This window comes from Arvicanthis niloticus, chromosome 3 (assembly GCF_011762505.2).
Source record: "Arvicanthis niloticus isolate mArvNil1 chromosome 3, mArvNil1.pat.X, whole genome shotgun sequence".
Taxonomy (NCBI): Eukaryota; Metazoa; Chordata; class Mammalia; order Rodentia; family Muridae; genus Arvicanthis; species Arvicanthis niloticus.
In genome coordinates, this window is record NC_047660.1 from 123,051,002 (window position 1) to 123,078,426 (window position 27,425).

At 44.8% G+C, this 27,425-nt stretch overlaps 1 protein-coding gene across 15 annotated transcripts in view; it reads right to left on the reverse strand.

Annotated features, from left to right (window-relative positions):
• Window positions 1-27,425, reverse strand: part of Kiaa2012 (KIAA2012 ortholog) — a 137,964-nt gene that overhangs the window by 27,124 nt on the left and 83,415 nt on the right. For 10 of the 15 annotated variants that reach the window (XM_076931842.1, XM_076931844.1, XM_076931843.1 and 7 more), the window contains 7 exons: window positions 11,396-11,491; window positions 7,296-7,386; window positions 5,128-5,287; window positions 4,470-4,584; window positions 2,360-2,718; window positions 736-938; window positions 11-183 (listed from right to left, as the gene is read on the reverse strand). In XM_076931842.1, coding sequence (XP_076787957.1) covers window positions 11-183; window positions 736-938; window positions 2,360-2,718; window positions 4,470-4,584; window positions 5,128-5,287; window positions 7,296-7,386; window positions 11,396-11,491 — 1,197 coding nt within the window. The remainder of the gene's footprint in view (window positions 1-10; window positions 184-735; window positions 939-2,359; window positions 2,719-4,469; window positions 4,585-5,127; window positions 5,288-7,295; window positions 7,387-11,395; window positions 11,492-27,425) is intronic. The other 5 variants (XM_076931848.1, XM_076931855.1, XM_076931852.1 and 2 more) reach the window with 1 other exon arrangement.

A 27,425-nucleotide genomic window follows, 5' to 3' on the forward strand; every position in this document is an offset into this window, starting at 1 on the left:
ATTCTCTCACCAGCCCTCTCGGCCTCCTCCTGCTGCTTTTTTCTCTGCATTTCTTGCAGTTTGCTGCGGAGCTCCTCTTGCTGCTGCCTAGCTCTCTCCCGGGCTGCCTGCAACTGGAGCCTCCGTTTCCTCTCTGCTTCCTCCTGCTGCTGCCGTTCTTCCTCCAGTCTCTGCTTTCTCTGGCTGAGAACACAGGAGGTGTCAGAGGAATGGCAGGAAACTGGCCTAACCAACTGACAATGGACTTTATAGCCTTCAGGCCCCAGGGAGCCCCCCTTCAAAGAACTGGTTTTCTATGGTCTGGATTGAAGGGCGGAGAGGTAAGAGATGGGTCTAGAAGAAACCTAGAAGTTTCAGCTCAGCGGTGTCACCAGGATTTAAGAGCCTTAAATTCTCTGCATTTTCTTTTCTATTCTTTTAAAAAACATTTTGTAAAGTGTGGATTTTGAAATTTTTGCCTCATAGGGTTGTAGAGAAAAAGAGTGAAGACAGGTGAAGGGACCAGTGCAGTTCAGACAGGGGGAGGAGCTTGGTAGACTGGGCCGAATCTTAAAGCCTTTCCAGGAATTCCCCGGAAGCATACATCTTGAGTAACCCACATGATCAAGACAGAATCTTAATCTTATCTCTGGTCCAGGCTGTTTCTGTGATCTGGTGTCGGGTCATGAGCCTAGCACTGAGCTGTGCCCCTGGGGAAGGTTTGCCCTGCCTTGTGTCTCTGGGCTGCTGGCCCACCGGATCTCCTCGGTGCGTCTTTGCTGTTCCAGCTCCAGCTCCTCCTTCATCTTCTCTGCTTTCTCCAGCTGCTCCTGATGGAGCCGAATCAGTTCCTCCTGTTCCCTTCTCCTCCTCTCCACCTCCAGCCACCTCATCTCTGCCTTCTCTATTCGAATTTTGTCCCGAGAAGCCTTCTCCTGCTGCTTCTTATCCTGGAGGGTCTAAGAGACCAGAGTATTGTCAGTGTAAAGGACAGACCCAGCTGTGGCCCACATAGGGTTTTTTTTTCTAATCAGAGATAGAATCCGAAAGCTGCCTCCATACTACCACCACAGTGGCAGAAACTGCTGCCTGCCTGACTGTGGGGCTGGACTGACCTACAATTAAAAGCACAACTTTTCTGATACAGTCTTCCTCGTCGTGGGCTAACAAATTTTGATGATCTAGAAAATTCTGCTCACAGATCAAAATCCTCATCTGTTACGTAGAGCAGAAGTCTCATCTGTGGTCTAGGCAGATGGTCTAAGGATACTAAGAGGAAAAGGTCCCTGATTTTTTTTGGGGAAAAAAACCCTGCTATTAAATAAATGAGCAATTATCTAAAATAGTGACAAGAATTTTGAACTTGGAGTCAACAAACCTGAGGTCAAATCTTTTTTTTTTCCTGAGACAAGGTTTCTCTGTGTAACCCTGGCTGTCCTGGAACTCACTCTATAGACCAGGCTGGCCTCGAACTCAGAAATCCGCCTGCCTCTGCCTCCCAAGTGCTGGGATTACAGGCGTGCGCCACCACTGCCCAGCTGAGGTCAAGTCTTGACCCAGTCACTGGTTGTGTAGTATCTGGCAATTGGCTCCTAACTTGCAGCTTTGGTCTCTAGTTCTACAAACTGAGGCTGATAACACCTGGTTTGTAAATGTGGCCGTAAAGATTAAATGAGGTGCAGTAGTGTTTACTGTGTGCAGATGTATTTATAGAGGCTTGGCCTGTGTGCTGTACTGTTGGAAGATATTTTGGAGTACAAAGGCTCTAAAATGCAGTTGTGTGTCCTAGTGAAGATTCCAACAGCAGAAGAGACATGGGCTGAGAGATGATGTATCTGGATGCCATTCTTTTTGACTAATTACAGAGAATCCCAAGAATAATTTTCCTCTTAATTTTTCTATTCAAACTTGCACCTTAGAATCAAGGTCACTGGAACAAAGCAACTCATAGAAAGTGCCCTGTGAGAACAGGTGTATGTGAGCTGTGTACCATGCCCTTTGTAATGTGCCAGGCCAAGATGAGGCTATGGCTTGGTTCTAACAGCCTGTGTATCTACTCTTCTCTGTCCCAGTGAGTCCTGTACCTCTCACAGATAGCTGCCATACCTGCCTCCTATTCTTTAGAGTTGGATACATTCCCTGGCAGTTTGGGGCATCACACAATGCCTCACCCACTTCAGAGAGCTGAAGCCTCTTTCCTTGTGTCTTTGATCTGGTCTGGCTTCTAACTAGGGTCAGAAGGTACCAAAGTAGAACATGTAAGACCACCACGTGATAGGGCTGTTTCAGAAACTACTGCCTACTTAGGAACATTTCCCTTACATCTGCAGTTCTGCCAAGTGAGGACAGAATTCCCTCTGGTGAGAACACCTGTCCATACCTTGGAAGGGTCTCCATGGTTTTTCTCCTCTGCAGCTTCCATGTCACTAGTGACATCTGTGGCCTGGGTGGGTGATAATCTTCCATCTATAGCAACTTGACTATCCAGACCTTCTAGTTCCAGAGAAAGCCACTCATCGGCAGAGTGTGAGCGGAGTCGCTCAGCTGCAGAGTGTGAGCGGAGGAGCCCTCGATGTGAGGCACCACCCACTTCCTTGGAGTTGGTGACTTCTGACTTGCTCAGCCCTGCTGCCATCTCCACATCCCTCTCCTTATGTATTCTTTTCATTTTGCTTCCCAGTTTCTTTTCTTTTGGAGTTAGCTCTGATTTCTTTTTAGTTTTTGAATGCTTTGGCTTTCCTGGGGGAAACAATTGGGACAGAGGTGTGGCTGAGTAGAAGTGTGACCTCTACTAATTCTGTTTAGTAATTTTTTTCTGAGACAAGGTCTTTTTATGTAGCTCAAGTGTCCTGGAACTCATTACATAGACCAGACTGGCCTCAGAGATCCTTATACCTTTGCCTTTCAAGTGCTGGCATTGGAGGAGTGTGCCACCACACCCAGCTCTTTAATAACTTTTAAGATTAAGCATACAGTAGGATAAATTGGTGTGCATATCCCTGAATTCACCCCCCAGATTCTGGCTGAATAGAATCTACATTGTAACAATGATTTGAGAAAAGCAGCCTAGCAATATATTTAGACCAATAAAGATTCAACCACTCAGCAGAATCACTTACTACTGCTAAGGTTGCGTTTCTGGCTGGGGATACAGCTAAGTGGCAGAGCATGTGCTTAGTAAGCAGGGCTTTAGGTTCAATCCCAGCCCCAGAAGTAAAGAAAGGTCCCATCTCACCCTGACCTACAAAGGGGCAGGGTTGTAGGGGAGAATTTCAGTACACTGAAAAGTCCTGCCCTGAGCTCACACTCTAACTGGGTGAAGTTTAATTCCCTGAGGGCCAAAGGCATTTGTTTTTCCTATTCCTGCCAATGTTAAGGGCTAGACAAATGTAGATTTAGCAAGAGTTTTAAAAGCAAACTTTAAAACCAGATTGGCCTCCAGAGATGTATCTAGTATTGCCCTTGCAACAAATGTGATTTGTTTAAAGGGTCTTCGAACCTTGGGAGCAACAAGAGGTAGGTGTGAGTTTTAGGCTGATGGGACTTTGAGAAGCATCTGAGGACTTTGTAAGGTACAGAAGGACTGGGAGGTGTGAGAAGCATTCTGATTCCCTTTCTGAATGCTTGTCCTACCTGAGCATCCTCTCTCTGAATTGTCTGGGACAAGAAGCATTTCAGATTGGGGCTAATACCTGATTTTAGAATATTTACACATATATAAAATGTGTATAATATAAAACCCTGGAGACAGGGTCCAAGTCTAAGCACACAATTTGTTAATGCTTCATACACACTTTTGACCTTCAGCCTAAAGGTAATTTTGTATGTTTTTCTTAAAGCAGCAAGGGGTTTTATTCAGAGTCAAAATACAACTGTAGGTCAAATACACTGCAAGACCCAACTTAGAGTGATCACAAGCCCTGTACAGTATTTTTAGTGAGGTCAGGTATAGAATCTACTTGTGGCATCTCGTTGACGTTCAGAGAGTTTTAGACTTGGGGACATTTTGCATTTCAGCTTTTCAAATTACAGATCTCAGCCTGTAGTTATTAGCTCATAATGGCAGCAGTAATAATGTGCATTGGGACTCAAGGGTCCCTGGGTCTGTCCACCTTTACTCTGATGTCACTTGCTTATCCTCTTTCAGCCTTAGGTACCCAAACAGCATGGTATCACTCAGCGCTGTTATTATCATCCCTTCTCATGATCATCCCAGGTCTCTCTGCTCAGCCCTGGTTTCCTCTGTCCACGTGCACTGACACACTGCTATGAAATCCGGCTGCAGAGCCAGCATAGCCAGGTAATCAAGCAAAGCTTGACCGGTAGGAGCCAGGCTGATTCTCCATATTACCTCCATATTGTCTGTCAGGATATGTACACATATATCAAATGTGTATAATATAAAACTCTGGGGATGGGATCCAAGCCTAAGCATGCAGTTTGTTAATGCTTCATGCACACCTTTGGCCTTCACAGGCATCCTTTCTTACCTCCAGCAGCGTCTGCTTGCCCCAGGCCCCTTCCTTCCCTCTCTTTCTTGGAAGCTTTGGCCTGGTGTGTCTTGGTTCTTTTCTTCCTCTTAGCTTTGTCAACCAAATCCCTTCCCTAAAGGAAGAAATTTAGGAAGAGGACTGTAATACATATAGGAATAATTTCAGAGGAGAAAAGAGTAAGAAAAGCCCTCTGTGGCCTTCCTTCGCTTTTGATGTTAAGTCATAGTCTGCAGAGCTTGAAGCAAAGCAAACTCATGACTGTGAGACAGTGCTGCCACTGTTGATCAACGGACTGAAATCAGAGCTGGCTTTATTTGATGCTGCACCGTGTGCTAACCTTGAGAAGAGCCCAGGCAGGCAGCAAGAGCCGTGCCAGCATTCACCTTTCCCCTGCGATGTGAACAACATGGAGGTTCCCCCTAAAAAAGATGACAGAGTGGTTACCCACCTGCATTTTTTGTTTGGCAATGGGGCCCCTGTCCTTCAGGAAGATACAGCCTAGTGCAAGGTGCAGGCCTGGTGAGCAGAGCCTCAGCCCTCACTGCCCCTCTAGGCAGGTGCTCTTATCTACTGAGCAACCTGCAGACGGCTATGGGGAACCTCGGAGAGATCCCAGGCAGTGTTTCTGGACCAGATTCTTTATTCTCACACTCACGTGATTGATGGTGACTAGAGTCTTCTGTTTCAACAGTTTTGGTCTCTTTTTCTTTTTTCTTGGAAGAAGAGATTTTGTCTCAGAACCCAGTGTCCTTGGGCATACAGGCTCATGTTCTAGAGGCCCTCCGTGTGGGTGGTGCACATTGTAATCTCTGTCCCTTTGAAAAGAGCAAGCCAGCAGATGAGTTGAAAGGAGAAAGCCAAATGGGAGGGAAGAGGGCATGTGAACAAACGCCCACAGAGCAGCTGTGACGGACTGTTGGGATATTTGACATACGCAGGTAATTTGTTCATGCATAAGGGGGATGGTGGTTTTCACTTTGGGGAGTTCCTTAAGGTAAGCTCTAAAACATAGACAGTTGGAAAAATAGTTTGCTTCTTTTCATTGCATGTTCACGCCTTTGAGAGTTTGTTTGGAGGTTTTAGCAAGGAAGTTCAAGTGTAACTCCTGGGTACCCTTGACCAAAGAAAAACAGGCTCTCCTCTATTGGGGGAAATTGTCCTCAGTAGTGGAGCTGGCAGCTTGGGGAGGGATACACATGGAACAGTGACTGAGGAAGGGGACACCCACCTAGCCAGTTAGATCAACTCAATCAACCCTGAAAATCAATTAGTGGGGCAACACGGCGCAGTCAGATCACGTTCACATTCTATGTCTTTAATTAACAACAGAGCCACACAACTAAAATGTCTTCTATCAAAGGCTTGGCTGGAAAAGAAAAAGTGGCCTTTCAGAAAGATGATCTCAAAAATATGCAGTTGTCCCAGTCATTCCTTTGGCATCCCTGGGTTTCATTCTTAATCGGATTCAGACGCTACAAGGTCGTGTGTGTTCTGTCTTGTGTGTCCCACTTGTCATTGCTATCACTGAACTATGCCCATGGGTTGCAAGGACAGTGGCAGTGATACTGTGTGCTTGCTGGGTGCTGGACCTAGTCCTTTTCTATTTCTTTCAATGTATTTTCTGCAGTGTGCTATCCCAGGGCTTTACTGTGGAAACTTAAAAAATATTTGTTGAATGAGGTAGATGGAATTCCCTGTAAATACATGAGTCTTTAAATCATTCAGTGTCACTCTATAAAAACTCACAGAAGTCTGGGTTAGAATTTGGTGCTAGGAAAACTTCTATTTCCCCCCCAAGGAACAAGTAGGCTGCAGTGAGTGCCACAGACCTGACAACATTGCTTCTTTTCTCTTTTTCATTTAGGAATCTGTGTTAAATCTGAATTTTAGTTACAATAACTGTAATGAAATTTGTGGAGTGTTTATCTTTTTTATTGTCCTCTTGATTAAAAAAAGAATTGTTTGATTATTTTATTGGTTTTGGCTAGGAGAAGAGAAGTTATAATAGCCTGTTTAAAATATCTTGAGGGAGCCAAGCAGTGGTGGCGCACGCCTTTAATCCCAGCACTTGGGAGGCAGAGGCAGGCGGATTTCTGAGTTTGAGGCCAGCCTGGTCTACAGAGTGAGTTCCAGAACAGTATATATGGAAAAGGAATAGAAAATTAAAAAGAACAACAACAACAACAACAAAACCTCTTTAGTGGCTACCTCCATCATCAAGACTCCCTTCTCCTTTTGCACAAAACCTTTTGATCTAAGAGAGTCTTTATATTGCTGGTTTCAAGTCAACCCTGTCTCATGGAATCCACAATAAGGTCCAGTTCCAGCTGGTAGCAAAGAAGTCTACAGCAAAGGCCACAGCCAAAGGCCACTGAGGACAACGGCTATGCCAGCCGCCTGGACTGTTGGCCAGTGAGCTCATGTAAGCACGTAGAGAAGGTGTTCCTGTGTTGGCAGGGATGAGAAGAAGCCACTATGGTGTCTGGCCAGCTTTATTCTATCCAGAGTTAGTTAATGAACTCCAAACAGAGGAATCAGGGTAAGTTGATTGTTCAAAGCTTTCCAGAGTCTCAGTAAACCTTAGGTGCATGAACACACAAAAAAGCTACTTCTAGATCATTAAAATTACCACCCGTCCCCCACCTAAGCTTGGGGACGTGGTTTAAAGCAGCTCACTCATCAATGTGCAATCTACCCAGGAGTCTCTTTCCTTTAAACTCAACTGCCAGCATGTTATCCCATGAAACAAAACAAAAATCAACCAAACAAAAAAGGCACATTAATGAAAACAAAAGTCCAAGTCACTGCAAGCTGCACACTTACATGCTCTTTAAGGTGTCAGCCTCAGAGGGCTGGTTGTACTCAGCCAGGTTAGTACTGAGGGGGGCAAGGGTTGAGTTCCTTGGTTCTGGGTCTGTGAAAACAGAGAATTCTCCATCAGCAAATGACCCAGGCAGTTTCTCCCATCTCCCAGGGCTCCTTTGTAAACTGGGTTCCCCTTTGCCATTCTCACACATTCAGGTGATACTGTCTCATACATCACCTCCAGACTTTGGAGTGGGGAAGAGACTGTTAGTGTCCAATGTGACTGAGGAATGTAGCTGAGAGTTTCTTTTGCTTTCTGTATGTGACATTATCGGGTAGTAGGAGATGATTACAGTACCTAAGGTATCTCCATGACAAGAGGACCTCTGTGAGAATTTCTTTCTTGAACATGGCTGCCTGAGAGTAGGGAAGGAAACAGAATGGGGCATGACACATTCTCACTGAAGGCATGCCCTGCCTTGTGCTATTTTTCCGAACTTGGTACAGAGCACAAGATGACCACCAGAGGGCGCAATTGTACTGTCCAGAAGTGAAGGCTTACACTGGTGAACAGAACTGAATCTTAGAATGGGTGTGTGGGCCAGAGAAGGGGTTTTCTTTTCCTTAGTAAAATGACTTGGTATTTAGGCATCGAATTTTGACATCTATAAAACAGTACAAAGATGCAGGGTCTAGAACAAAAACTTTGTGTACTCATTACCCATGGACTTTCCATTTAGTCATGTGAAAATTGAATAGTCTCAGATATTTGATTCACATTTTCCCAATAAAGAAATGAAGTATTTATTTATGGAAAAATCATGGCTTTATGGAAGAAAAGAATTAGAAACATGTGGGAGAGCCAGTGGTATTATGCATCAAGAGAGTAAGCCAGGGGCTAGAGAGATAGCTCAGTGGTTAAGAGCACTGACTGCTCTTCCAAAGGTCCTGAGTTCAATTCCCAGCAACCACGTGGTGGCTCACAACCATCTGTCATGGCATCCAATGCCCTCTTCTGGTGTGTCTGAAGAGAGCAATGGTGATGTACTCATATACATTAAATAAATAAATAAATAAATAAATCTTTAAAAAAGAGAGAGCAAGCCAGGGAAGCTGAATTTGATGATTTATAACAACCTGCTCTCGCAGCAATTAACCCATTGAGGAACCACATTAAGCCTTCACAAGAGAGGTGTCCCTGTGATGGAATTACCTTTGATTTGCTCTTACTATGTAGCCCAGGCTTGCCTGGAACTCAGTTTTCCTGTCAGCTTTCCAGCTTTCAGCTGAAGGCGTGTGCCAGCTCATTTGATGGGACTTTTATGATTGCTTCAAACTGACAGATTAATTTATGAATCACTGTCTTCTTCCTTCCTTCCTTCCCTCCTTCCTTCCTTAAAAAAGAATCTTGCAGTCGGGCTGTAGTGGCTCACCTTTGATCCCAGCACTCAGAGACAGAGACAGGCAGATCTGTGAGTTCAAGGCCAGTCTGGTCTACAGATGGAGTTCTTGTAGAACTCCCTGTCTAGGGGAAAAAAACCAAAAACCAAAAACCAAAAACCAAAAACCAAAATAAATAAATAGAATAAAATAAAATAAAAATAGTAAAAGAAAGAAATAAGCTTGCTGGGTCCCCCAGGCTGGTCTCAAATGTCACTACACCCTGTTTAATATTGTCATCTTTATAACAGCTCTTCCTGTCTGTGAATGCTATATCCAGGGTTATATAGAAGATTATATTTATTCATGTCTATTTTTATTTATTAAAATGAAATAATTTTTCATATATTATCTTTAAATTATATTTTTCCACGTATAAGTCCACAAGTTAACAATTATTAGCAGTGATGCTCTTACAAGTAGGTCTCTGTAGGGGGCTGCCGGGGAACAAGCTCATTGAAAACTGATCCATAAATGGAAAGATTGACCAGTTGTCCTGCCTCCCTATGTAAACTCTACCATTGGATAAGGGGAATATTCCTCTTTGTTGGAGTTTCCCAACTAGTAATTGAGGAAGCATTGATAGAATTCCATCAATTCTATTGTTGCCAGCCTCAGGACGAATGGATCTATACCTACTGGCATCATAAAGAGACAAGTGAACATTCTGTGTCCCGAGAGACACAGAACTGGCCTTGCCAAAAGGAAGAATGAAACCTGAATCTGATTAAGTCTCTAGACTCAAGGACTGAGTAACAGGAAACAGAAAAGCCATGAAACACAAGAATCCACAACAGGAGGACACAGCAAAATCAACACCATTGGAAACAGGACAGGACTAAGTGGCCCAATTTTCTGAGCATAGACTAAACTTAGGAATAAATAAACTAAAATTAGGAAATAGAGTGGAATCTATAGTTTAAATGATGCTTTAAATTAGTAATGTCATATTAACTAATTATAATCAACTCAAAAGTTACAATCATAAAACAATTAAGAATTTGAAAACTGTGACATCATCGTCAGTCATACTTAAGAGTTCTTTGGATTTTTTAGGTGCAATAATGTCTTAGTTACGTTTCTACTCCTGTGATGAAACATTGTGATCAGAAGCAGCTTGGGGAGAAAGGGTTTATATATCCTGAATCACAGTCTATCAAGGGAAGCCAAGGCAAGAACTCAAATAGAGCATGAACCTGATGCAGAGGCCATGGAAGGGTGCTTCTTACTGGCTTGCTCCCCATGGCTTGCTCAGCCTGCTTCCATATAGAACCCAGGACCACAAGCCCAGAGATGGCATCAACCCACAATGGGTTGGGTCCTCTCCCATCAATCACTAATTAAGAAAATACCCTATAGGCTAGCCTGTAGTTGGATTTTATGGAGGCATTTTCTGTTGAGAGTTGGTCTGGTGCTGTGTATACAAATGCTAAATTCTGGACCCCAAGAGCTGGTTGCCACCGAGGAGTAGATTCTCACATACATTTGTTGTGGAGACCTTGCTCCCCAATTTAGAGCTATTGGTTAAATGAGACTACAGCTAACTACTGGGGAGAATAGGAGTAGGTGGGTTTTGGTTACTGGGCTGAGGGTCTCAAGTAGGGACCATGAGGAGAGAGGAAGAAGGAGAAAGAGAATGAAGGAGAAGGAGAAAGAAAGACATCGAGAAGAGGAGGTCTCCATTAGATGTAATGGCCAGGAACACGTGGCCAAATGAAATGTCCCCTGATGGGGCAGAAATAACTCAGGCAAGACTCAAATAGCAAGTACTTGGGGATCGCAGCTGGGGAGTTAGCAGTCTATTGTATAGAAAAATAGATTAGGTGTGCTAAGGTGGCCAGGTCATATTAATAACTAATAGTTATTAAATAACATTTAAAAATTCCATTTATATTTCTCCTCTCTGGTGATTATAGCTTGTGTCAAGTTGATTTGAAACTAGCCAAGAAAAATGACCTCACAGTTATGTCAAGAGTCCTTTCTTGTTTTTTTTTTTTTTTTTTATAGAACTGTGGGTATACATGGGTTAAACGACATAAGCCTGGAATTAATTTAAAAGTGATAAAGAAGAGAGAACAGAGTTGGTGTTACATGGAGAGTATTGGCTAATGAGAGTGATGAGAGTGTTGTTTCTCCAAGCTATTCTCCAACGGGGGCACTGCTCTCTGTACTGGTCTGGTGCCTTTGTGTACACTTAGGGTTTTCCATAATCATGATTAAGTTTAAAGTCAACTTATGCCTACTGTCTTGGTTAGCCTTATGTCACCTTGACACAAGCTATAGTTATCTAGAAGGAAGGAACCTTAATTGAGAAAATACCCCCATAAGATCTAGCTGTAAGGCCTTTTCTTGGTTAGTGGTCAGGGGAAGGGACCTAGCCCATTGTGGGTGGAGCCCTGGGCTGGTGGCCCTGGGTTCTATAAGAAAGCAGGCTGAGCAAGCCATGTGAACCAAGCCAGTAAGCAGCACCTCTCCATGGCCTCTGAATCAGGTCCTCTGTATCAGATCCTGCCTCCAGGTTCCTGCCCTGTTTGAGTTCCTGTCCTGACTTTCTTTCATGATGAACAACACAAGGAAGCATAAGCCAAATAAACCCTTTCCTCCGCAACTTGCTTTTTGGTCATAGTGTTTTGTTGCAGCAACAGAAAACCTAAGACACCCGCCCTGCTGACACACACCTGCAATCCCAGATCTTAGGAAGCAGAGGCAGGAGGCAAGGTCATCGTCCTCTATAGTCTGAGTTCCAAACTGGCCTGGGCAACAGGAGACGCTGTCTTAAAGAAAGAAAGCAAAACAAAAACAAAGAAAAGAAAAAGTAATTCATTTACATTTTGTGTCTCGAAAGACTATCCAACTGATTTTTAAAATCTGTGTATAGCAATCAGTCCATTTGTTTTTAATGTCTTGTCTGATTTGGATAGTAAATGCCTCTCACTCGTTGTGTGCCAAAAAAGGCTTGACCACCAGGCTGTGCTGATATTAGGAGGTTGTGGTACCTTTAGGATTTGAGGTTGCGGGGTGATTTTGAAGTAGCTATTGAGACCCTGTTCCATCTTTTCTTCTCTATTGAGACCCTGTTCCATCTTTTCTCTCTCTACTTCCCGCTCTGCCCCATGCTCTCTGCCATTGCATTGAGCTTTCTGCAGCCCAAAGCAAGAGACACGTGACCAGGGATTGAACCCCCTGCAACTGAGAACGAATTAAAGCTTCAGTTTTTATCACTGGCACAAAACTGACGAACATCAGCACAGTCCGATGTGATAACATCATCTGGAGTACGGAGAATCATCTTCTCCTTCCGGTCCACTCACCATCTCCTCTTTCCGGTCACTCACCATCTTCTCTTTCCGGTTGCTCACTATCTCCTCCTTCCGGTTCACTCACCATGTCCTACTTCCGGTCCGCTCACCACCTCCTCCTTCTGGTCAGCTCTTGCCTTCTGTTGCAGTGCTGGTGAGGGCAATGACCATGTTGGCAGAAGCAATGAAGGAGGGTGTCTGCATCCCGATCCTGTCTCTAGAGAGATGGCTTCTGAAATTTCACTCAGGTGTGGTGCTTGACAGCTATGGAACAGCTCTCATCCGGATCAGGACGTCTCTTCTCTTCTTCTATTCCTAGCTTGCTTTTTTTTTTTTTTTTTAATTATCTATTTTGTTTTTTTAAAGACAGGATTTCTCTGTGTAGCTTTGGCTTTTTGAGACAGGTAGATTTTTGTGAGTTCGAGGCCAGCCTGGCCTCCTGAGGGAGTTCCTAAATAATAATAAGCTAGAGCTTATTATTGTTTTATATACATACTTATTTGTTTTATGGTGCTGGATGTTGGTTCCAGTACTTCACATGGGCTGCTGGACAAGCACTTCCCTACTGAGCTACACCCCCAGCCTGGCTTTCTCCAAAGCTAGCCATTTTGAATTCCTATGATAAATTGCTTTCAGTCACTGGCTTTTTATTATTGTTGTTTTATTTTTTATTTTATTATTATTATTACAATTTAAGTGTAAAGATTCACTTAACTACTGTCTTAGGAACTACACATCTTTGATTATAAAACTGGCCAGCCTTCCTTCCAATCCAGTTTTTGAGATAGTGTTTTGCTATATAGCCCAGGCTAGTCTTGAACTCGGTGATCCTCTTGCCTCAGCTCTCATGTGGTGAGATTATACATACACCATCATGCCTGGTGGTTTTCTTATGCTATCTTTATCTCCAGTTTCAGCTGCTGTTTTTTTTGTTTTTTTGTTTTTTTGTTTTTTTGTTTTTTTGTTTTTTTGTTTTTTTTTTTTTTTTTTTTTGACAGATGTATGTTCTTTGTGATAAATGAGTGTTCTTTTCTAGAGGGTGAAGGTGTTTTTAGACTTGAAGGCAACAGCTGTGTTCTGGGGACATTTTTGAGAGTGTGCAGGAAGCAGTCTTAAGGGTGTACTATGCCCTCATTCCCACTATTAAGTAGAATGCTGTAGGGGGTCTGTCATTCATCTAGAATCTTCTGAGCGCAGGTGGCAGGACCTAGCAATATGTGACTGCAGATCCCACAGGGAGCAACCAGGAGCAGGGAACCTGGTGGCCTTCATCAAACTGCTCTGGCATGGTGTCATCACCTTCCAGACTCTCAAGTCATCCTGGCTCCCAAGCACACACTTCCCACCTTCATAGCTGAGTAGGAGCCCCAGCCCCCACCCCCTCCACTATAGCAGGCCTGGACAACATGGCTCTTGTTCCCTCTCTGCTATTTGCTCCTGGAATCCAGAGCTGCGTCCAGAAAAGCCCTTGGAACTGAACTAGATGCCCAGAAGCTCCAGAGACTGTGGTTTTATTAATTAGCAGGGACTGCACAGCTCTGACTTGACGGCCTCAGCCTCCTTAACCTGCAATAGAAAAGAATTTCCAGGGATTCTAAACAGTCTCCAAGATTTATGCTGGGTTTTAGAAAACAATGCTACATTTTGTATGTGCGTGTAATGTGTGTGTCTGTGTGCGTGTGCAGGCGTGTGTCCTGACTTTGTCACTCTTTCTATTTAGAACACATGGATGGCTACAACCCCTTAAGACTCAAGAGCCTGGTAGGAAGCTGTATTGTATGCTAACAAAATAAACCGACATCTAAAGAAGTCCGGCTTTGTGTTTGAGCTCTTCCCCTTCCTAGTTTGAGAGAGCACCTCACAGAGCCTAATTTTTCTTACCCGTAAAGCAAGAATAAAATTGTAGATATTATAGCTATGGTGTGGCTAAGACAAGACAGATACACACAAAATACTGGACATGCCCAAAATTATGTGTATTTTCTCCACTCTTCCAGTGATGGTGTGGCAAGCAGACCCAAGGAAAACTTGTGTGAATTTTAAAAGTCTGAATTGTCCTGGTGACTCATCTGACTCTCACCTTTTCTTCAGTTTCCTAGGCCCACCTACATGGAATCCGTGGGCGGTCTCAGCATGTAGCAGCATCACGTGCTACTCAAAGAGGAAAAGAGAGGAGGACAGGACTCTGCAGATAGCCAGCCTGCAGGGAGACCCCTGCCTGGAGTCTTGAAGTCCCCACAGGGGCTCATCTTTTTGTCAGGAGCTGTAGCTCTGTGCACCAGTGACAGGCCCATCTGTCTTTGGGTCCCTCTCCTAACAGCCCATGCTGCTTTGTTTCTCAAAAGGAAAAGAATACAAGCCTGCCTGAGCCCTGTGCTGAGGATGGAGATTTAGCTCATTGGGAGAGCACTTGTCTGGCAAGTGCAAGACCTTGGGTTTGGTCTCCAGCACTAAACAAGACAGACCCAAGAATCTCCTCATTCGAATTGTCTATTTGGAATTGTGTGTGTGTGTGTGTGTGTGTGTGTGTGAATTCCTATTTCTTCTAGACCTTTCTGCTCTATCCTTTTCTACCTAAGAGCCTTGACCTATGAACTCTCCTTCTGATGGCCATTATCAACCGGGAGAATGAGTCAGACCGAGCCAGGGTAGGGTAGTTAGACCTTAGGGCTCTCCATTACCCAGTTCTGTGATGAAGGACATGTTATCTTCATTTTCTCATGATAAGGGGAGATCAGCAGAGAGTGAAAACTCTGTAAAAGCTGTTGTACCTGGTGCCCCACACAGTGAGCAGGAACTGCCATGCTCCTCCCTTCTAAGGGCATTTCAGCTTCAGTAAAGTCCTTCCTCTGTGGCAGATGTCGCCTCCTCCGAGAAGCCCTCATTTATCTTTTGGATCTAAAATGTCCTCTAAAGGCTCAGAATCTGAAGGCGTGGCTGCCAGCCTGTGGAGCTCTGGGGAGGTCACAGAGGTTTGGGGAAGTTAGGCTACTGATGGTGTAGGGCATACTAGGACATTGGCTCCTTCCTCTGTCCCTTTGCTTTCCAGCTACAGGGTGTGAGCAGCTCTGCCTTGCTGTAGCCTGAATGTCTCCATAGCATCAGGCAACATGGCCACGATGCAATCGCTCCTCTCTCTGAGTTGACCTCTCTCTTCTTCTCAGTGATGGAGAGCTGACGCATGCCTTTCCTGGACTCCAGCTTTGCTCCTCCAATGCATTGCTAGTGCTGCACTCGTTCTGTCAGGTGCTGTTGGAACCACTGGCATGCACATCTTTCTCCTCCAACCAAAACTAGAGTTGCAGCGGGGAAAATGTCTTCCCCAACCAAAGAGAACAAGGAATTTAGCCAGCGATTAGAAATTGCTCATTAAGTGAATAAAAAAGCCCTTTATTCATGTAGTCAACAGTTAAGGACAGGGAAAGGCCTGGCTGAACCAGAGATGCTCTCACTGGTATCAATAAAGACTTCATGTTTTCTAAGATCATGAACTCAACCAAAAACCAGGATAAGTGATTAGCAAATCAGCTTTGTTATTTTCAGTGAGGGGGCTGAGGGATCACCTGAGGCCTTCAGAACAGGCCCTGGGCTCACAGGTTCAATTGCCTCCTCTTGGGCTCATGGTGGTGACACACCCACAGAGGCCTGAGTGCAGCAGACCCTTCGGTGGGACACAGTACAGATAGCAGGGTGGCCTTCCCCGTGAACAGCTGCAGTGGAAGGAACCTGGTCCCGGCTCAGTTGCTAGAGCAACAGTGTGAAAGGGGAGGGGGTTGGGTATTCTACAAGCTAATCCTCTCGGTTTGTGGGAAGGAAACATAGGCCCAGAGAAATGATCTGTCCTGCTCAATACTGGCTCTGATAAAAGCCAACAGGTAAGCGAGTCTCTGCCTTTTGACTTTGGAATTTGGTGTCCCCAGTGAGTTGATGCCAGTGCCTTTCAGATACCAATGTGTATGTGACCACCTGAGGATCCTGTGTGTGTATGTGTACATGTGTATGTGTGTGCAGGAGCATATGCACGTATGTTTGTGTATATGTGCTATGTATGTGTACTGTGGATATGAGCCTACAGCCTCATGTCAGGCAAGTATGTATATCTGTGTGGGTTCAGGAGCATATGCATGTATGTCTGTGTATGTGTCTGTGTATGTATGTATGTACTGTGGACATGAGCCTTCAGCCTCATGTCAGGCAAGTGCTCTCCTATCCAGCCTCACCTCCAATCCTCTTTTCACCTTTATTGAGGTTGTTTCACCTTTATTGAGATATGTTGTTTATTAAGATACTGCTTATTCTGAGCCAAGGCCTCATAAAGTTGCCCAGGTAGAACTTGAATTTGCAATTGTCCTTCCTTATTCTCCCAAGTAGCTGGGATGATTATAGGCCTGTGCCATTAGGCTTGGCCTCCCAAGAGTCCTGTTGAAACATAGGTAGATCTTGGGTAAGAGCTCACTCAGCATCTGTAACTTTAACAAGTTCTCAGAGGAAGTCCAGACAGGTGGTCTTCACCGAAACATCTGGTCTAGACTTTGTGTATATACATGACTTGCCTACTTATACCCTAGAGAGCCTGAGGGCAGTCATCTCAGGTTAGCAGAGCCAGTGGGCAGGCTATCTAGAAGCTGACAGTCCAGCATTACCCATCCTGTGGTGCTCCCCACCCTGTGGTGCTCCCCACCCTGTGGTGCTCCCCACCCTGTGGTGCTCCCCATCCTGTGGTGCTCCCCACCCTGTGGTGCTCCCCATCCTGTGGTGCTCCCCACCCTGACAGAGGCTTCTTTGACTATGGTGGAGATGTGTGTGCTGGCTGGTGGCCGTGGCTTCTTTGAGTCCCCCCCACTTGTAGGTTTATGATCTCCATTATTCCTGCCGGCCCTGTTTCTTCATAGCGAAGTTTGTGGTGCTCGACGCTGAAATCCTCACCATAAGCTCCTGAGGGTATGGAACTTGCTGCCATTTGTCGTCATGAATTTCCTAAAACCAGCATATTCCTCTACTCATCTGGTTCTTCTATTCACTCACTGGTGGGATGTATGCAAGGGCTGGGCAGTAGCCTTGCCTTCAAGAACACGTAAGACATGGACTGTAAAGTGGTACCTAGTGGTTATCCAACACACACGTGTGAACCCGAGTAAGGCTTCAGGTCTCCTTGAAGTGGGAGCAGACCGTTTGGGATGCTTCCTAATACAGGGCTTGTTTTCAAGTAGAAAGCCCAGCTCCCCAGGCAGCTCTCGCTAGGGCCAGTGGAAATCACACCGCCTGATCCTCACAATTCACAAATGCACTAAATATTTCTTTCTCTTACTTTAATACCACAAAGTCCAGTGGAGGAAGCAGGGGCTCTTAGCCCCTCTTAGGGAAGCCACAGCGTGGGCAGCTAGAGCCCGGTATCTGCGGTGGAGAGAGAAAACAGACTGAGCTAAAGAGCTGGTATGAGAGGAAGTGTGACTGCGAGTCTAACAGGCGGGAATGTGGCCTCTACAGGCCAGAAACACGCACCTGCCCCGCTGGACGCATGCCTGCTTCTGCCTGTGGGTGGCAGCGCCCTCTTGTGTTTATCTTGGTTCAGCCAGCAGGACCCTGGCTTTCCCAGCTTCTCTAGGTGGGTCCAGGGAATTGGTCTTGGTATTTATTACAATAGTAACCCTAACTAAGACAGGGATTTGCCTGACAGTTTGAGCTCAATCCCTGGACCCCACCTGGTGAAAGAGAGAATGACTCCTGCAGGTTGTCCCCTGATTTGGACATGTGCTGTGGCACGTGCCATGACTCCCCTAATAAGTAAGTAAGTAAATAAATAATTCAATTCTTTAAAGGTGGTGGTGCACCCAACACCAACCCTTCCTCTGCTGTCCTCTGGAGTGAGGAAATGATGTGGAGTGTAACCACACAGGGAACCAGTTCCTAAGTACTGGTAAGGAACCCGGGCCAGCCTTAAATGGTGGAACTTGCTTGCCCCTACCTGCCTGCTAGCTTGGCTTTGTTCTCAAGGCCAATGAAGGAACCTTCTATCCTGCTTATGTCATGTCTCTGTTAGACCAGCAGGACGAGACTGCATATCCCTCTTTATTATTATTATTTTATGTGTACAAATGTTTTGCCTGCATGCTTGTAGTGCACCATGTGTGTGCTTAGTACCTGTGGAAGCCAGGGGAGGACATTGGATCTCTATTCTACCACATTTTAAGGAATGCTTTTGTTTGTCTCTTCAGACAGAGTCTCTCACTATGTAGATCAAGCTAGCCATTTATGTGAGTGTTGTAGATAGCCCTGGTCTTGTATTTTGATGCTAATCCCACTTTCCCAGGAGGGGCTGCAGACAGGGAGTGAATCATGTACACAGGTGACTTCTTGTGAACCTGCTCCCCACCTTAACTTGTAAAATAAAGGGTAGAGTAGGAGGGAAGGTGGAGCTGAAAAGTTTGGGGGAGAAGGAGGAGAGAGAGAGGAGTGGATGGAAAGGAAGAGAGCGTGGAAGGAGAATGGAGGAGAAGCACATGGCCTGGAGAAACCACAAGTTATAAGGGGTCTCATAGATGAGGAATATAGGGGTAAGTCTGCCCAATCTAGGCGTGCAGCTTGTATTCATATTTATTGAGTTGTGTTTTCTTTGACTGGGCTTATTTGGGTTGGAGATTTACCATAACAAATTGGCGCCCAACTTATTATTTAGAACTCAACTAACCTGAGATAAAAGTTCACTGCCCCCCCACCCAATACTGCTACATCAGTGATCTAGGCTGCAACAGTGTGAACTGAAAGCTGACTGGGTCTGAGGGGCCTACAGAGAATGACAGAGAGGCTCCCCCCACTAACCCCCAGGCAGAGAGCCAGGGGCAGTACCTCAGCCTGGAGCTGGGCTTGAGCAGTGTAAGAATTGCAGGGAAGGAGACTCTGGAACGCAACTGCCTGCAAGGTAGTTTTCGGGAAGACACAGTGAACTGATCTGGGCATCTTCACCCAGAAGAGTCTTTCTGTGTTCGCTTCCCCTTCCCAGTGGCCCCCCCCCCCCCCCCAGCCAGAGGGGATCTCTGGACTGCTTGCTTGTACTGTGGGTGGCCTGAGATCAGCACACAAACACAAGCTGCAACCCAAACAGGGACACAGAAGACAGGGATCATTCTATACTCGTCCCTCCCTGTAAATAAAAGAATAGGGAGACAAAGGTACAAAGGGCTCCGGACCAGGTAATTCATTGATATAAGAGGGATATATAATTTTTTTGTACTTAAAGTTGAGAAACAGAATATCTTTCAGGCTTTATATGATGGTATTCTGAATGGTTTGACAGGGATAGATTTAAAGGAAATAGACACCTTAGTATTTACTGGTATTGGAATATTTATTCTTTTGATTTACTATGTCTTCTCAAAAGACAGGGCCCTGGATAAAAAAATTCTTGCCTTAGAAAAGAGATTACAAGTAACACTAGAACGAAAGGTTCAGGGTTTTATTGGTCAAAATAAGCAACAGCAAGGAGATAGAGATAAAATTTGGAAGCAAAGTCTAGAGGATAATTTACTACAGCTAGCAAATCAAAATAAGGCGAACGCTGCAATATTAGAATTACAACATAAAGAGAAGCTAAGGTTATGGAAGCAGGGCTTAGAACAGAAGATACAGGAAATTATGGAGCAGCATGAACAACAGAAAGAGAAATTTAAGAGTTGGACTTGGCACTGTGGCCTAGAGGAAACACTAGAATTGAAGACACAGAAAATTATAGGTCAGAATAAGAGAAAGATGAAAATGAAGGTGGGAGACAGGGGCTGGAGAAGATGCTAGAACAAAGGATGCAGCAGCTCACAGGTCAGACTGAGCAGCAGAGGGAAAATAATGAGGGTTGGAAGCAAGACTTGGAGAACAACCTTGTAAAATTAATCAAAATAAAATGGACAGCAGACTATCAGAATTGCAATATAAAGAAAAAAATCAAAATGTTAAGGCAGAACCTTGAACAGAGACTACAGGAACTCAAGGAACAGGAAGAGCGACAAAGGAGAGAGATGAAGCGTGGACACAGACCTTAAGGGAGGAATTTAAAATTTCAGTTAAGGAAAATACTCAGGTAGAGACAGAAGAAACTAGAGAAAATCAATCAAGGGTTATTAGAAAACAAAGTTTAGTCTATCCAGTTAATATATACCAAAGACCTCCAGATGATTATCCACAGGGTTATCAGGAATTCGAATGGCTACCCTTGGATGTGTTAGATCTGAAAAGATTTAAGAAAAGTGTCACTAATTTTGGAATGCATTTGCCATTTGTAAAACAAATCCTGATTTATTGGACTATTAAAAATAGAATAATCCCCCAAGATTGGAAAGATATGGCAAGGGCAATACTAGAGCCTGCTGCAGACTTACAATGATTTGAATATTGGAGAGACTAGGTGAGGGAGACAGCATGACAAAATAGAGCCAGGGGTAGAGAGATTTCCACAGACCAACTGCTTGGTTAAGATCACTTTGCTGAGGTACGGGCTGTATATGATGAAGAAACTCTGGCATTGTGTTGATTGTCAGCCTTAAAGGCCTGGGACAAAGTGGCAGAATCAAGGAAAAGACTTGAACCATTTACTCAAGTCATACAAGGTCCAAAAGAAACCTTCCCTGACTTTTTACAAAGGCTAACCTCAGCTGTGGAAAGGAGTGTATCAGATTCAGTAGCAAGAAAGGCAATAATTGAGTCTTTAGCTTTTGAAGCTGCAAATGCTGAGGGCAAGGTCAGCATCAATAGAGGAGTGGATTAGATACACAGCTGATGTTGGATCTTGCTCACCTGATACGACTGTAATAGGAGAAGCTGCCACTAGACACCTAGAGATGACCCAAGATTTCAAATGTTTTAATTGTGGTGAGCTGGGTCATCTTAGAACCGACTACAGGAAAAAACCAAAGTAATACGAAAAGGGGACCTATGCCTTCTGGAATATGTCAAAGATGTGGCAAAGGCTGACATTTGACTAGGGAATGTAGAGCAACAACAGATAAATTGGGCAATACCCTGCCAAAAAACTCCCAGGGGGGCCTTTCAAAAGCCCCAATGCCAGGCAGGGAGAGTTCTCTTCCTCAGGACAATTAAATGTCACTGCTTCAAAAACAGATGTTCTGAGATCAGACAAGGGTGAGGCAAGTTCTATAGACAATTCAAAAGGCCTCAAAGGGAGCCAAAAATGAATATTTTGGCAAACTTCTATAGAGGATCAAAGGCTAAAACTAAGAATACTAGTAAACAATACTGAGATTGAAGGGATGGTTGACACTGGAGCAGATGTCACCATTATCCCTCCAAAATCTTGGCTTGAAAGTTGGCCACTTCAAGAAGTAGACATCCAATTTCAAGGAGTTGGGACCTTATCCCAAACAAAGCAAAGCACCAGATGGCTTAAGTGTATAGGACCAGAAGATCAGGTAGGAAAATTGAAGCCATATGTGGCTGATATAGCCATTAACTTATGGAGAAAAGATCTATTACAGTAGTGGAAAACCCAAATTAATATCCCCTCAGTTTAGTGTCTAGCCATGAAACCCGTCAGGCTCCTAATAAAAATTTAAAATTAGTTAGGAAACATTATCAAAGGCAGTCACAGGCTGTCCAATCTATCTATCAACAAGATAAGGCAGAGGCTGACAATTTAGTTCCACCCCAAGGAGCCACTGCTGCCAAGACACCAACAGCCTTACCACTAAGGTGGTTGACTAACCAACCCATCTGGATTGATCAATGGTCTGCATGGCAGGAATTTCCTGCCCATTGTATTTGCAGTGGAACTCTGTCATTGGACAGGGAAGAGGGAAGCAGAGCTAGGAGTTGGGAGAGGAGAAAAATACAGGAAGGAGAGAAAGAGAAGAGGAGAAGCGAGATGTCACCCTCAAGCCTTTATCAGTTATTCATATCAAGGTTAGGTAATTGGGATAACAATTCTAATTGTGTGGGCTTCTTGTGTATTTGATGATATATAGATCTATTTGGTTAATCTTAAGCATTAAGAGTCTTATTTCTACTAGGGTACTGGAATTGTTGTATCTACCGCATGGTGGTGGTGGTGGATATTCCCTGGGTGCGGGAACTTAGAGCGGGCATATCACACAATCCTACAGGACAAGTGATTGTGGAGAGATCTAATCGAACTCTAAAGGAGATGCTTAATAGGCAAAAGGGATCAACAAGAACCCTCAAAGGCAGATTACATAGTGCTTTATTAACCTTAAGTTTTTTATATGTTAATGAACAAAACACCACAGCTGCAGAAAGACATTAGATTGTGGAAAAAACTACTGAACTAAACCAGATTGTTTATTATATTAAGGATATTTTGACATCAGAGTGGAAAATGGGAAATGTGTTAAGCTGGGGGAGGGGTTATGCCTGTTTCCACATGGAAAGAAAAGCTGTGGGTTCCTTCCAGGTTGATAAAAATCAGACATGACAAAGGGAGATTTCCTGAAGACCTTGGTGACACAGAAGAAAAGGGAGACTAACACAATCAACCAACTAGGTGATGTATATGGGGTGATGTTTATGTCTCTTATATGGAGACAGCTCTGGAACAGGCTGAGACTAAAATGTCTATACACAGCCAATAACACTTATTGGGAACCAATTTCTCATGACTTGTTATTACATACCATCCTTTACAAGGGCATGTATACAAAGTTATATTGCAGTATGATTATGTGATCAAACAAACCTGAAGAAAGGCAGTCATCTTTCTTTATTGATCTTCATTGACCAGTCTGTGCACCCTGCATGCACCATGTGAATGTCTTTACAGAACTATATGTTGCTTTTAAGTTTTGTATACTGCAGGATGAAAGAAGAGAAAGACAGCCCTGAAAAAATTTACTCCGGGATGTTAAGACTCTGGGACCTTCTTCCATTCCAGCTTCGCACTTGACTCTACTTCAATTACATCGAAGCTGCTTCTTTTAAAGACTTGGTTCCAGAACTTTTCCAGAACAACTAGCTTGCCTATCCAGCCTTTCAGACTGTCATGGTCAAGATGTCAGCTAAGCAATGAACTTTCTCAGCACATAGTGACTGGAAGGCAAATGATGCCAACTAGTTTTCCTTTGACAAAGCCAATTTTCTTATTTCCCTTTGGGCCTCTTTTCATCTACAGACAAAATATTGTCCAAAAAAGTACACACTATGTGGAATAGTCGACTGATAATTTCTGCCAAGACAGGGTAATCAGCCCTTCAAAATTCTGCATTATAAAGGGCTGTCAGATGACCCTGGGCCAGAAGGCTGAAGACTGATGCTCCAACATTTTGAAGCATAAAGGACTGTCCAGATGATCAGTGGTCTCTATAAATTGGCTAAGTTTTGGAAGCTATGCCTTGTGCTTCTCATATTTTCACGTAATAATAGAATAAAAGGTAGAGCCAGTGATTGGGCACTGGAAGGGAAGGTGGAGCTGAAAAGTTTGGGGGAGAAGGAGGAGAGAGAGGAATGGATGGAAAGGAGGAGAGAGTGGAAGGAGAATGGAGGAGAAGCACATGGTCTGGAGAAACTGCAAGTTATAAGGGGTCTCATAGATGGGGAATATAGTAGTGTAGGGGTAATTCTAGGCATGCAGCTTGTATTCATATTTATTGAGTTGCGTTTTCTTTGACTGGGCTTATTTGGGTTGGAGATTTACCACAACAAGCATTTATCACACCTGGCTCTCAAGGAGTGATGTTGTGTCCTCTGTACAGAATGTAGAGGCTGCCTCATTCACCTCAGGATCCCCACCCTTGTTGAGTCTTCATCTAAAGTACTAAGGCAGAGGATTAACCGAGTCTTCAATTCCCTGCCATGGAGACTGGCTTGGAAAGTAGTTATCATGTTAGCACGAGGCTCTCTTGATAAGGTATTAATACCAAGTATGACTGTATAATTAAAGGTGTCTTTTCTGCTTATTCTTAAATAGATTGCTGGGCATGCTGACACACATCAATAATCTCAGCATTTGGGAGGCAGAACCAACAGGGAATTCAAAGTTATCTTTAGCTGCACAGTGAGTTTGAAGCCAGCCTAGGTCTCAAAACCCCAAAATATACAAATCAAAGAAAGCTGCTAACAGTACATCTTGAGGACCATCTGGGATAGCTACTTGTCTAAGCCTGACCAACCAACTCCTCTTTATCACAACCACCCCAGGGAAGTTTCAGTAATTTCTTCAAGGCTACACAGTCCCGAAATCTTTTTTCCCCCCACTAATTTTGGCTTTGCTTGATTTGTCTTCTTTAAATAAGAAATATTTTTAAAGATTTATTTTTATTTATGTGTATATACAAGTGTCTGTAAATGTGTGCTGTGGGTACCTTTGGTGGCCAGAAGAGGGCGATAGATATGCTGGAGCCGGAGTTACAGGCAGTGGTTAGTCACCTGATGTAGGTGCTGGAAATTGAACTCATGGCCTCTGGGAAGGGCAGAAAGCTCTCCTAACTATGGAGCCACCTTTCTAACCCTCTTTGTTTAGCTTTGGAAACAGGGTCTGTCTCTATAGCCCAGGCTGGCCTTGAGTTTGCATGCTGCTATGGTGATAGCCTTCTAGCTACCAGATTTCCAGGCAAGTGCCATCAGAAACCCTCTGGAAACCTTCCAGGTGATTCTGGGCTTTGGGGGTGGTGGGGGCACACATTTTTAATCCCAGCACCCAGGAGGCAGAGGCAGGTGGACCTCTGGTCTACAGAGCGAGTTCCAGGATGGCCAGGGCTACACAGAGAAAACAAAACAAAAGTTGTAGGTGCTTCTGAAGTGCACTAACGTTTAAGAACCATTGGTCTAGGAAGTAAGTAGAATTGACCTTTTATTCTTTCTTTGTCTTTGGTACAAGGGCTGTTTCCCCAGCCTGCCCAGATTTGGAGGTTGCTGGTAGACCTTATTTTGTGGAAACTTGCAAGAGAATTCTAAGTCCTCTCACTAGCTCACTCATATTTTTAAAAAGTATACTTATGTATATATGTGTAATATATGTAATACTGGTGATTGAACCCAGGGCCTCACACATCCTAGACAAATACTCTAACACGAGTTGTATCCCCAGTCTCTGGCTCTCTCCTTATAATAAACCATGCAGGTCATTACTGAATTTAAAGTAGGAAAAGCAATATGACCATTAAGACCAAAGGGGAGAATTGTTCTTTAAACAGCTAAAAGCACTTCCTCGGTATTTCCTTCTTCTTGCCTTCCAAGACCGGAAAGGCTTTCTAAAAATTAGCATTTGTCATTGAGACAGGCAAAGGTCTCCAGTGACTTTCTGCAGTGGCATTTCATTGCATTGAGAATGTCTGGCTAACCTCCGAGGACTCGGCTGGAGCCTGCCCTGGCGTCATGAGACAGGAAATCTGTTTTGACTGAACTCAGTCGTTGCTTAGCTTGGGCCGTGTTCTGTGGTGCCTGAAGCCTCCGCTGCAGTTGGCCAAGACGCTGGAGCCTGTCAGGGTTCACATTCTGGATCAGTGATTTACAATGGGGACAGTCTGAAGGTCAGGGTACATTTTCCTGGCTAGTGTCACTCAGCTCTGAGGATGGAGGTGACAGAGCCTCATATTAGAAGAATCCTTGCTTAAAATCCTGACCAACCTAGGCCTCATACTACTGTAATATATTCTTGTCAGATATCCACAAAGAATGACATTAAATATCAGTATGGGGCTGGAGAGATGGCTCAGCAGTTAAAGGTACTGGCTCCTCTTCCAGAGGTCCTGGGTTCTGTTTCCAGCAACCACATGGTGGCTCACAATTGTCTGTTAAGTACAGTTCCAGGGGATCTAACTCCCTCTGTTGGCCTCAGACGTACATGCTGGTAAATACACGGAAAATAAAAATAAATACATCTTTAGAAATAATAAAATCAGTATAAAATTACTTTCGAGTAGAATGTCAATGGAGAAAAATAGTGGAAGATAACAGGAAAGATCAAAACCTTCCACTCAAGGAGACAAAGTCAGTGCTGTTTCACAGTTTGGTAGTGGCCACAAGAGGGTAGATAATAATTTGCTGTAATGCCAAAGTGAGATTGGTATTCATTAAGGGACCTCACTTTTTTCATTCCTCATCACTGCTTAAAGAGCAGAGTTCGGTTACCAGCCCCTGAAGCAGAAAAGGATGCCAGGCACGGAGAGGTGAGGGTGGTTGTCACCTGCTACATAGTTCAAGTTCAGTTTAGTAGCACAGACACGCAGCTGTCTGCTCGGGCAGCGCACTCACTTGTGACTTTAAGGGGCCAGGAAAAAGAAAAAGCGCCCCTCTGTGCCTCACGTGGTTTAGGTTTCAGAGCCCAGGCTGGAGTTCAGCCCGGGTGCGCCCTCTGCTGTACACTTTGTATAACAACAATAAGCGCATGGCTTCTGTCTGGCCTGGAACCCACCCTTAGAAATGTAAGGGGTTTCCACTTCCACTTCTGTAAGAAACAATGAGGATTGCCGCATGATGATACCACGGGCACTACGGGGCAGGGGCAGGGGCAGGGGCAGGGGCAGGGGCAGGGGCAGGGGCAGGGGCAGGGGCAGGGGCAGGGGCAGGGGCAGGGGCAGGGGCAGGGGCAGGGGCAGGGGCAGGGGCAGGGGCAGGGGCAGGGGCAGGGGCAGGGGCAGGGGCAGGGGCAGGGGCAGGGGCAGGGGCAGGGGCAGGGGCAGGGGCAGGGGCAGGGGCAGGGGCAGGGGCAGGGGCAGGGGCAGGGGCAGGGGCAGGGGCAGGGGCAGGGGCATGTCTGTGAGTTCCAGGACAGCTAAAGTCACACATTGAGACTGTCTCAAAACACACAAGCAAAATTAAAACCAAAACCAAAACCAAAGCAAAACTAGAAGCAGTGAGGATAAAGAGCAGTTCAGCTGCCGGAGCCCCAGTTGACTCCAGAGAGTAATACGCCCAGGTGCCCTCAAAAGAGCCTAGAGTCTAATGCAGCCTCCGAGCTATGTCTGCCTCCACACCTAGTGGTCTAGGCTCAGGATTTCATAGAACTACCACCACCTTGTTTTTAAAGGAAGCCACCACCAAGGCATATTGTTTGTTTGAGAAAGGATCTCTCTGTAGTGCTGGCTGTCCTGGGACTAAGTAGACCAGGCTGGCCTTGAACTCCCAGAGATCTACCTGTCTCTGTCTGCTGAGTACTAGGATGCAAGGCCTGTTCCTCTATGCTAGGCGTATCAAAGCATTCTTGCCAGCCAGGGCTCTGGATGACAGCAGCGAGATCTCTAAAGTAGTTAGGAAGGTCCTGCTTTCTTGAACCAGCATGTCTGTAGGCATGCTCACCTCCATGAAAGCAGGGAACAGAGAAGGGCAGACGCTTGGGGTGGGGGTGGGGGTGGGGTTTGCGTAAGTCCAGGAGTCTCTGCTCTTGTATCAGTCTGCAGTCTCCAGAGGAAAGAAATCCTTAAATAATGGAAGAACAGAAAGCATGTGGCTCGCC